Source organism: Eschrichtius robustus, chromosome 8 (assembly GCF_028021215.1).
Source record: "Eschrichtius robustus isolate mEscRob2 chromosome 8, mEscRob2.pri, whole genome shotgun sequence".
NCBI classification, from domain to species: domain Eukaryota; kingdom Metazoa; phylum Chordata; class Mammalia; order Artiodactyla; family Eschrichtiidae; genus Eschrichtius; species Eschrichtius robustus.
The window spans coordinates 50,989,909-51,002,353 of NC_090831.1; the positions used below are offsets into that span (position 1 = coordinate 50,989,909).

The 12,445-nt window shown below is 36.2% G+C and overlaps 1 protein-coding gene across 2 annotated transcripts in view; it reads right to left on the reverse strand.

Annotated features, from left to right (window-relative positions):
* Nucleotides 1-12,445, reverse strand: part of SEMA3D (semaphorin 3D) — a 207,799-nt gene that overhangs the window by 70,168 nt on the left and 125,186 nt on the right. For both annotated transcript variants that reach the window (XM_068550466.1, XM_068550465.1), the window contains 3 exons: nt 8,528-8,647; nt 3,728-3,821; nt 1,006-1,134 (listed from right to left, as the gene is read on the reverse strand). In XM_068550466.1, the coding sequence (XP_068406567.1) occupies nt 1,006-1,134; nt 3,728-3,821; nt 8,528-8,647 (343 nt within the window). The remainder of the gene's footprint in view (nt 1-1,005; nt 1,135-3,727; nt 3,822-8,527; nt 8,648-12,445) is intronic.

A 12,445-nucleotide genomic window follows, 5' to 3' on the forward strand; every position in this document is an offset into this window, starting at 1 on the left:
TTCTAAATTTGTTTACTCTGTTAATAGGGTTCTCTTTTGGTCAATAGAGATCGCATTGTTGTGTAAACAAATGGATCTGGAGGTTTTGACTAAAGAAATGTTTTAAAAGTGTTTTTCCCTTTTGTTTATGTTGTCACTGCTTGAATGATACTGAGAGATACAGAGATAGCCCCTAGGAAATCTCTACCCAGGCCTCCTCCACTAAAACCCAGTATTTATGGTGGGAATGAGAAATGCTGTGTGCCATGCGGTGAAATAAAGTCCTATGTTAATCAGAAAACTTTAGAAAATCATGATAAAACCTGACCTGTTGTAAGGCAGTGGGGCAAAAGAAAAACAAAAGCCTTTCACTATTCCTTCCATTAAATAAATTCATTTAGGAAGTCTTTTTTGTTGTTGTTGAAAACTCGGAATACTGTATGACTGCTAAACACAAAAGTAATCAGACAAACTCATGTCAATATCAATATGCTTAAAATTTTGGAGGCACATGTTTTAACCAAAATAGAAATTATTTTTTAAATAAAAGAAGTTAGCATTACAATAACCCCTTTCTATTATGCTCACAGACAGTATTTGGCTTAGTCATTAAAAAACAGATTGCAGGAGAAAGATTGCCAGCTTGAATCCCAGCTCTGCAACTGACAAGTTGTAAGACCTTGACCAAATTACTCCACTTCTCTCTACCTCAGTTTATTCATCTTTAAAAAGCACATACTAATAATAACACATCTCTCATATTACATCATTGTGAATATTTTAAAAAATCAAGTAGAGCATGGAACAATGTCAAGGACAATAGCACACACACACAATAAATGCCAACTATTATTATTATATACACAGTAGGTTCTGGAGATTTGTCTAATGCACTGAGGAACTATTTCAAATGTATTTTATATGTTGAGCTAAATCACTTCCAAAACACATCTGAATGAATAATCATGAGTTTCTTATCTACCCAAAAGCAAAGGCAAAACGATCAAAAGTGTGAAAATCACTAACCATTGAGCCAGTGGTGCTCCGAAATATCAGTTCTGATGTAATGGTGGTCGTGAGTAGGCCCAAGGGACCGCGTGAATGCAGTATCCTTGCCAAGGAAATCAGAAGCTGTTCCAGAGTAGAGGTACTCATCTGCAAGGGAGAAACGAATACACAGGACTTCTAAGAGTTTACCAGCAGACACTACTGACAATAGACTAATTTCACAGCATGAAACCAATGATGTTTATTGCTTAACTTCAGAATATATTGCTTCATAAATTTCCCCTTCAGATTTTGAAAAATCTGCTTAGTTGAAGAAAAGATAACTCAGTGAACTTTGGTAAGCCGAGGCTAACTACTTGAATATAAAAAGGCCAATGTCTTCCGAATTAATAATTGCACATGCATTTAGCTTCTGTTATGAATAAGCTCCTCTTCTTTCCCTTCTCCCCACAAATAATTCAAGGACATATCATAATTAGGAGTCTCTCTTTGTAATAACACAAAAAATATTTAGAAAGTAAACGCCATAATGAGGAATGAATTGTGTAATTAGTATTTACTTAACCGACACAACCTCAGTGACCACAACTTTTCTTTGCCTAACCTCTGCTGAAAGGGAGCTTTCAGCACTGAAGTCATACTTTGTAATTATAACATGTTGCATTCCTTGTAGCTAATCATGTCTCTAATAGTTCTGATAAACAGGCATTTCTGAAAAAGGAAAGATGTTGCCATTACTGCATACCAAACTTCTCTGTCCTGTTATTTATGTAAAGTGAATATCCATGTTTACCAGAGAGAGAAGGAGAGAGAGAGAAGAGGAGAAAAGAGGAGAAAGGGGGTGAGAGAGGTAGAAAGAGGTGGAGAAGGGGAAGGAGGGTGGAAAGAAATGAGGAAGAAGGGAAAGGAGAGGAGTGGAAGATGAGGGAGAGGAGAGGAAGAAAGGATAGAAGGGAGAGGAGTGGGAGGAGGGGGGAGAAAAGCATGGGGGTTGGAAAAGAGGGGAATGGTGGTCCATGTTCCCTAATGCTGGTTAGCATGTAGTGGGAGAGCGGGGTGAGGCAGGAAGAATACGGTCCCTACAGTTGCATGCATTACCCCTTTGAGAGCTAAGCCTCTGTTTCAAGAAATCTTTATATTCAACTACTTGGGGTCACACTTAATAGACTAAAATTTTAAAAATAGCTAATCTCTACAGAGCATTTAGATTTTTTAAATGCCTAAATAGAAGAACAACTACAGACACTGTTTTATCACTATAATTCAATTTTCCTCAGAAACATATCTTGAAAATTCTGCCTTTGCATAAGTGATTCAGATACTTTCAAAATCCTCCAATTACATCCACTGAAATAAGACTTTTCCTGAACTATTTGAGACAACCAACCTAAATACTCATGACAATAGTCGACTTCCAAAAGGGGGAAAAACACACACATACATATAAAAGAGAGAAATCCAGTTATGTAAAGTAAATGTAGACATGGTACTGATTCCATCTCTTAAATACATATGGTGGAAGGCAGTATTTCATTGTGGGGCAAGTTTTAAAAAGTAGAAGAATAACAATAACAACATCAATAAAGACATTATGAAAAAAGTTTGGTAAGAGTAAAGGAAACACACCATCAATTTGAAACATAAAATTACAAATATTCAAACATTTTGCCAGAAAAAATGGTGTATTTCAACATAAAAGTTGGATCTGTATATCCAGGCTTTAAAACTGGCTTCTTTGTATTTAAATTACTCAGGGGTTCCTACGAGGGGTCACCAACACCTACAATCTATTGTTTTTTATTAAGGTTGTGTCAACCCGACTTGACAGATCAGAATCACAAATCATCAATCTCATTTTCTGAGGATAATGACTGAACATTAGTCACATAGTTTTCAAAAAACACACACACTTTCACTTCAGAGGAAGAGCACTAGTTCTCACTAAGTGAAAATTAAAATGTCATGGTGCGTCACTCTGATAGTCTATTCAAACATCTGATGGACAAGTTAAATAAAAAGAGACTGAAGTCATGAACGAAACCAAGACAAAAGGAGTCCTTATAATGGTTGAAATTCAGAGGTCGTGCCGACATTCCTCAGAAAAGACTTCAGACCACACAGTACTGCCTTCTTTAAACAGGACGGTCCTCCCGTAAGAGAATTTTAGATGTATACAAAGCAAGAGAAAACTGAATGTGCTAGCAAAAATTTCACATTGCCATTAATATAATCAGGTTATGGTGAAACTGGGGTGAGAGGTGTTATACCATTCTTTTATCTGTATTCTATAGTTTGATTTGTTTTATTAATTTATCCACTTACGTCTTACTATTAATCCCCCCACTCAAATCTTCAACATATTTTGTAACATATTATGTTCAAGGAATTGCTAAATTTAACTGCCACAGTGAACCAAATGGGGCATAGGTAAATATAAGAAAATCTGGGACAGCTACATGTAGAATTATAGCACAATTGCGTGTGTGTCATTTGTATTAAAAAGAATTCAACCTGAAGTTCATTTAAAATGTAACTGTGCTGACGTTAAGGATTACTGGAGCCTCACTTTATGGATAAGGAGCTAAGTATAGAGAGACATGACACTGAAAAACTACAACCAAACAGCCAGTGGACGATTAATCCGAAATAATCTTTAACTCATTAAGAAAATGTGGTTGAATCTACACACACCTTTTTAGAAAAACACCTAAAAGCTAGAACTATCCATCACTGATCTTACCTGTCATTACTGAAGCAAAAGGCTGCTGAGGATCAAAAGGACATTTCAGTCTGCCAGACTCCAAATGATGTGCGTCTAGTTTGAACATAACTTCCTGTTATGAGAAATATTAACACAAGTGAGATTTTTTAAAAAATATCCGAATCAGCAAGAACGTAGGAGATAAGAACGAAATTCTAACTCATTAATTCAACAAAAACTGAGCATATAGCATGCACATCATGCTGTGCTTCTTAACTCTTCCACAAATATTATTTCTGGCAAGACTCAATTCCCATGTTTTGGTCTCCATTTGCCCAAAGTAGTGATGATAATAATGAATGAATTTTTCAGCCGGAAGTAGCAATATCCTTATCGATTCATTTAGCCTGGACCACTATCATAATCGAAATCACCATCAAGCACTCCTATTTCGTAAGCCTAATAACTAATTTACTGAGCCTAATAAGCCAAGTTCCTCCTCTAAGGAATAAATTTACTATAATAATTATACTTTCATAACTATTATGGTCTACCTACCTAAGCATCTACAACTATACCAAATTACTTAAGCTTCGTGATATTTTGTAATATTAGTGACTTAAAAGCGTTGTAAGGCAGGCAGTTCATTTTCAGAGCTGTTGATACATGTGGGCAAAAAAAATCCTGTTGTAGTATTTTCACTATTACGAAAACACTATGCACATTAAAGCCACATAGTTATTTTGGCTGAAACATCTATTTTTATAATAGTGGCCACAGACAGAATGGCATTGGCAGACTTTTAACATTCAGGGAAAAAAAACATCTTAAGTTGAACTTTCCAAGAAAAATATGAATGTATAATGAATATGGCCCCATGAGCTTGAGTGTTTCATAACAATAACACTACCATCCAGCAAAAGACTGATGACTCAGGCTGCAAATGCACTAGTTAGAGAAATTCAGCATTTCAGATATTCTCTCTAGATGGCATATCTACAAAGTTATATCAGAGCACACATGCAATTAAAAGGGATCATTCAGTGCCACTTATCTAGAAAGCAAGTAAAGAAGCAAAAGGGATAGAGGAAATTGGATTATTTGGATTATTATTATTGTATGATGTGTCATTTCAGGTCTTTTTCTAATTAACAGGATCAACAGTAATTACCGCCTTATTAAAAAATAGTAATACCAATTTAAATAGCATGATTAACATTTGCCATTTTATAGTTTTAAGTAAATGCACTTTAATACTGACAGTAATGGTACTTAACAGTTAATACATACTAACCATGGGCCAGGAACTTCATGTACATTGTCTCATTGAATCTTCACCACTAACCTAAAGATGTAGCTACTTTAATTCCAGCTTTACAAGAGGAATATTGAGAATAAAAGGGGGTAAGTGTCTTGTTCAGCATCACATAGTGAATAAGAGGCAAAGCAGTATCTTGAACTCAGGGCTGTCTCCAAAGTTCATGTTCTTAACTAATCTAGTCTCAGGATTTCAAACGCATGGATTTAAAAATGTGTTGAAATTAATTTATAGACTCACCATGACCATGTAACATGATCAAGCCCAAGTATGTTTAGTTAGAACAGTTCAGCTAATGACAAGTTGTGATAGTGGCGCCTAGGCATGAAAAAAGTCCAGTGAGAACACATTTAGGGCATGTTTCCCAACTGTGGATGGGGCTAGAGATATGTCAGGAAAAAACACCTACAGATCACGGCTCTTAAGAATGTTTAAATGTTAAGGGCACATTATTCTCCACAGGTCAAACAGAACTGTTGACTCTAAAGCCTATAATGGGACGTTGTAAAGGGAAAAAGTAAACTGAATCCTGGTGTGCCAGAAGATTATAGTGAAAAGCTAAAAAAGAAAAACCAAGAAAACATCTGGGAGAATGTCATAGTTGATGCAAAGTCCTAGATAAACCCTTATAATTGTACAGACTTCTGTTGTCAAAACGCAGCATTTCATTAAATTCTCAAGATAAGCCCATAGAATTGGTATTTGCGGAGGCTAAGGACAAGGTCTCCCTTATAATCTCCTGGAGAAAGGAGACAGCAGGAAAGCAAGTTTCCTTGAGCCAGAGTCAAGGATACCAACAGGAAAATGATGTAAAAAAATAATGGCTGATTAAATGGACTTCCTGAGATAAACTGAATGACATGACACTTTAACTTTTGAGACAGCTTCAATTTTATAAGATTTTTCCCATTAAATTCCTTAAGCCTAATTAATCATGCAAAAAAGTACCTGTCTAAACTGCACACAGAGAAATACTGTTGAAGTAAAGACATAAGAAGATAAGAATAGGAAATGTTTAACTATCACATTAGGAAAAATTATTGTTATTATATTAATATTATTAATACTACTAACATTTAAATATGAGATTTGCAGCAGAAGGGAGATTCCAGAGGAAAGAACATACTTCCAATCTAATTATTAAACAACTATCAGGCACCCCCAGTATTGCAGAGTAGATACACAGGTAGATAGATAAATAGATAGATAGATAGATAGAGACTGCAGACATTATTTTGAAATAAAGTTTATATGCATACTTTTGAAATACTTGCCTCTGCCTTTCTGTGTTCTTGTTGCCTAATACGGCTGCAAATTAAGTGACCGGAATAGAGCAAGGGCTATACCAAAGCCTATGCACAATCATTTTCTCATTTTATTCTTAAAATAACTCTGAGTTACTATTATTATTATCATCATTTTGCTGAATAAACAGAAGCTTAGAAAGTTTATGCAGAAGACCGTGGAGCCATGGTAAATGATCCAGGCCATAATTCAAACTCTGGCTCCCCATGTTTAGCTCTTAGTTGTTGTCAACAGCCCTGACTTCTATCCTGAAATCCGGATCCAACTGCCCACTTGGTATGACCTACGGAACATTTCTCAAATGCAGAATGTACAAAACTAACTCACCATTTTCCCCACAAGTCTGTTACTCTTCTCATCTCAATAAATAACACCCCTCTCCAACTCACTGCCAAAGATAGAAATCTGGGATTCATTTTAGCTGTTTCCTCTTTCTTCCCGTTGCCCCAGGCACACAACAGTGGTCCCCAGGAAGAGGGCTTCGCACACTGCTCTCCTCCATCCCTGTTATCTGTTGCTCTTCCCTCTTCCCAGCCACCTGAGAAGCAATCTTATCTATCTGAAGACGGAAGTGCCTTCCCTCTGAATGGACAGTGAATCCTGGGACTAATAATTCGTTTTAGAAGAGAACGATCTTCAAGCAGGGCTGCCATACAATTACCTGTACTCCTGACTAGTGGAAAACTCACAAGGCTCAATATCCCTGTTCACTCATAATTCTCTTATTCACAGAACTTGTAAATTTGACGGCCCCGGGGCTTTTTGACAGTCTCAAGCTAAGTAATTAGCTCCTTCTAAACTCCCTTTCAGCACTTGTGACTTTTAGGAGTTAATGAACACTATTTGCATCCCTCAGCAGGTTGTGAGTTTGGCCTTTAGCCCCAGGCCTCAAAACACATCCAAGATGTGGGGCTATCTCATGTAATTGCAGCCTATGCTATAAGCCACTGTTATATATTACCCTTCATCAAAGCTAGGCAAGAGAACATTACACCAGCAACAAAGTATGATGGATTCAAGTTGCCAAGTCTCCTAGTGGTTCAGAGATTTAACTATCAGGGTTGCTTTACTTTCAAACCATTGAGTCTGGGGCTGGTTAGACAAGTTGGTTAGAGAGAAAAATTTATCCAGCAAACAGTTGTGGGTTTGAGCTCTGCTTGAATCAGTTAAATCAGTGTAAAGAAACCTGTACCACGAGCCCAGACTTTACCTTCAAACACGCTGCCAATTACCCTGCAAATATGTGTGGTTATTCACAAGAAGTATATACATAAACATAAGGATGACAGTGTAACCCATCAGCCCACACAAAGGAATGATTTAGAGTACATATTCTGAAGCTCAGTTGGGCATGCTTGCTCTAGAGTTAGACTACTTTGGTTCAATTCCTTGCTAGACCATTTATTAGTTGGGTGACTTAGGCATGTTATTTCATTCTGCTGAGACTCAGTTTTTACTAACTTGCAAACTGGAAGTTATTAAGGTACCAACTTCATAACAGTGTTGTGAAATTCCAAAAACAATCCATGTTAAGTGCCTGGCACAGTCCATGACACAAAGAAAGCACTCTAACGTGTTAGTTGTTGATTAAATTACTGTAATCTGCATGTTTCTCATTTATTGAAATGCTCATTGATTGCTGGAATACATTACTCCTAATTAATACATCCCACATTTCCACTATGTCACTTTGGTCTGGCAGAAATAATAAGTCCAGTGTGATAACAACTATCCATACAATTTTAAGAAAAATCATCAAAATTATCTGTATTTAGTGTCCACTATTGTAAACATAAGTAACAGGTCAAATGTGTTGGATGGGAAAAATTAAATTATTTATAAGATATCATTCCGTTGCAAGGTCTTATGGGAAATGAATTTTTACCAACAGCAACATACTAAATAGATTTAGTTATAAAGGAAACTCAAGAGAAAATAAAGCTGTACATAGAGCCTAGAAAACAAGCACTTTCAACATTGGATACCGTTTAATTTAATCATATCACTAAAAAGCTTTTAATAGAAGAAATGTTTATTAGGTGGATAAAGTGTACAATCAAAATGGCAATCCATAAAGTGGTTGGGAATATAAGTTCTTATTCGGTTCATACAGCATACAATTCAATCTTTATATTCAAATCTAACTATTTTATGTCATAGGCATTAAGTAACAAGTTATTATAATAAATTGTTTTTGTGCTATTTCATTATATTACCTCCTTGTAGATTCCAAGATCAATATATCCACATATTGGATGAAATGCTCCCGTTCCACACACATAAACATGAGTTTTGTTATAGGGTTGAAGTACCCGGATGAAATTTGCACATTCTGTCTATTGGGCATAAAAAAATAAAAGCATTAGCATACAATTCAGGTATTTGAAAGATTTTCATACCACCTGTTTCCCAAGTAGATTATCAAAAATAAGAAGTAAAATAAAAAAGACTTATGAGAGATGTTTAACACCTGACTTAGCAAAGGAGGCAAAACAAATTAGAAACTAAGGCTTTAATGAGTGACTGAAGCTTTTTGAAGGTTTAAGGTTTTGAACTAATCACAGTGCTAGAATGCACATCTCTATAGTGGGACACAATGGGGCCTAGAGAATGAACATAATGTGAATGAGGTCTCCATACTTTCTTTCAAGGATTTCCTACAGAACCAAACCCATCATGCTCTGATGTTCCCACATTGTCTATCCCATATAGAACCTACTGTGTGCAACTTCAACTGTCTCAGCTACGCTAAACAAAACACTCAACACAGATGTGTCTTCCTATATATTATCCCGTTCTTATTTTCCAGAATGGCCTACTACTTTATTTCCATTTATTTTCAATGTTACAGAGCCTTTAAGACTTAGCTTAATTCCTGCTTATTTCAAGAATCTCTTCTGTTTTTTCCATAAATATTTTTTTACACCAAGTCAAAATTTTAAGAGACATATTTCTGCCTCTTTTGCAAATGCTTAGGCCTAAAAATGTTTCTTTCCAATGTATATCTTTATAACTTAATTATTTTCTATCCCCCAATTACTTGTAAATAGTGACTCAGTTTTTCAGAGTAGTCTTTCTTGTTATTATATATTATTTTCAATTCATCTCCTGTAAGTCATCCCTTATCTTTACATAATTATTGGCAACAATTTGTTAACCATGGCTTCATGATTCCTGGACCCAAAGACTCCTGAGAAAACACTGGGCAGTAGTCTACTTTTATTCTAGATCAACTCTACCCAGGAGGTAGGCAAGTGTTTACTAAGGAGGTTGGAAATCTATGAAACGAATGAGATTCAGAGAAAAAGTCCATTTTCTCTCTGCCTGAGTGGCCACGGGTCCTTCACCTGTCAGGTCACTGTTGTTGTTAGGGTTGTTAGGAGGAGAATATTAAAAAATAAAAATAAAAAAGATAATGACCTAACTGGTAGGATGATTTTTTAAATTAAGTAAAATTTTTAAAAGGCAGACAACAATTTAGCTGATAGGATTATGATTGTTATGTGGATTAAATTAAAGAATATAACATTTAACAATTGTTTATCACTTACCCTGATTTTGATCTATACAAAATAATCAATATCCCAGTGGCTGTTCTGATTTTAGAATGAATAGCTATGTCTCCATATCTGTGGTACAGAGTTCCTAGTACCTAGTTCTTCCTCTGTCCAGCTAGCCTGGCAATCTTATGTCTCAAGAATTTGTAGATCCCAGTGAATCAAATCTGCACATTCTACTACAGAAAAATGTTATAAAGAACTAACTTATTGAGTTTTCTGCTCTCTGCTTCCTTATAAACAAAGCAGTTGCTTAAGACTATATGAAAGGACAGTTCCAATCCCTCAGTTAACCACGCAAGGGAAGGATGTTTCTTTATCAGGTAGGAAGAGTCGGCACTTTCTAACAGCAGAGGGTCCACTGCATATGGTTACACAGGTTGTATGCTGTGAAAAAATAAAAGTCATATCTGAGGAAGTGCAAATCACACTGCAGACATCTTTGTTACCTTGAATATTTTCATATGTTTAGTATATGTTCTCATATAATTATTATACGTAGCCTCCTAAGAAAGGAAAATTTTATATTCATTAAGACAATTTTCTGTCAGATAATCTTGCTTAACAAAATCATATGTGTTTTCCACCCTCCCATCAAGGTGTTTGATGAAGAGAATTTATTTTCTATTGACACAAAGGCACCATAGAGAACTAGCTTCATGCTCTTTTACATCATGCTAGACAATTGCAAATGAAAACCTAATTCAGAGAGTAAATATGCCCTACTAATAGTTTTGACCAAATGACACAGTAATATGAGATAAGCCAAGGCAAAAAAAGAGGAAAAATATATGCAATCAGCAGATAAATTGTAATGATGGCTTCACTGCTAGGGTAAGAGATTTTAATATTCTCTAGCTTTCATTTCGCTCGCTCATGCTCACTGAAGGGACTTTTATTTATTGGTCTTTTCCCCATGAAGAGATTTATGCAGGGTGAAATCTACACATGGAACAGTACACAGGGAGGGCAAGAGTAGAGTTATATGCCTGGAGTAAGGTGGGATTCACTCACTGCCAGTGATTTCACCATTTTTTCAAAAGCTCAGTGTTACCAAAGAATCATAGAATTTAGAGAGTAATTGTTATGGAGTGAATATCTGTGTCCTCCCAAAATTCACGGGTTGAAACCCTAAACCTCCCAGGGTGATGGTATTAGGAGGTAATTAGCTTTAGAAGAGGTTTGGAGAGTGAGAGCCTCATGATAGGATTAGTGCCTTTTTAAGAAGAGACCAGGGCACTTGCTCTCACTCTCTCTGCCCTGTGCAGATATCACAGGAAGATAGCCACCTGCAAGCCAAGAAGAGAATTTTCACCAGAAACCAAGTCGGCCTGCACTTTGACCTTGGATTTCCCAGCCTCCAGAACTGTGAGAAATAAATATCTGTTGTTTAAGCAGCCTAGTTTATGGTATTTTGTTATGGTAGCCCAAGCCGAGTAACACAGTAATTTTACAAGATTCTGAAATCAATATTTGTATAAAGAAATAAAACAACTGCCTTTCCAGATTATAAATTATAAAGTCAGAAAGACTAGGGACTGTGAGAGACACAGCACTGTTTAAAAAGGCAAATAAGGCCCAGAGTGAAGTTTTACACACATAGGAGATATAATTTGAGTGATGATAAAGAAAAAGCGCTGAATCACACCTAAAACATTTCCCAGCCTTTAACTTTCCTGGGAGTTACTTTATTAAAATGCAGCCAGCCCTGGAAAGTAACCTATTATGCTAGTTTTTACTTTGGTGAGATGTCACCAAGGATTTATTTCTGAAATTCCTCTCTTCTCTCAGATTGGGCTGCCATGGAATAGAACCATGTATCCCGAGTTATCTGACACAGTTTACAAAAAAAGTCAGTTCTGCTCAAAGTTTTCTGTGGTGAAGTTGATGGAGGGCAGTTCTCTGGGAAGCCTGGAGGCAATGACAGGGCAGTGAGGGGACGAAACCGGGGACAGAGATTCTAAAAGAGACGGTCTCATTTTAAATTTTGCCTGGGGTGGACATTTCAGCCAAACACTGGAAGCAAAGCAAAAGACTTTACAATGATTTCTCTTTTAATTTATAAAGGTTCCAAGATTTGCTTCAACAGCATGAGCAATAATTAACTTGATTTAATTCACTTAGTGACCGGCATGGCTATTAATGGTGGTGTAATTCTGTGAGGCATAAAGAAAGATAAATTCGAGAAGCAGCTGTTTTAACTTTCCCTGAAAGCTGGCTAATTTATCAGCTATTGCCCACAATGGCAAGGGTTGGGGCATGACACCAAACAATTCAATTCAGCCAGTAACGTACTCAACCTGGGAAAAGAACTGAATTTCTCCTTCCTTCCCCATGCTTCCTAGCTACTCTCCTTCCCACCTCCCCAACTCTCCACTGGAAGAAAGAGAGAGAGACAGAACTAAAAACAAGTATCAACTTTCTAATTCTCTCAAGTAAGATTATTTGTTTCAATTTTTACCTTTCGTACACATCCTTACATATATATAAATAGATATACAATTAAATAAAACAAATATGAAACAATTAATACTTAGAGAAAAGACAAGTAAATATTAGTTTATATATTAACACTTA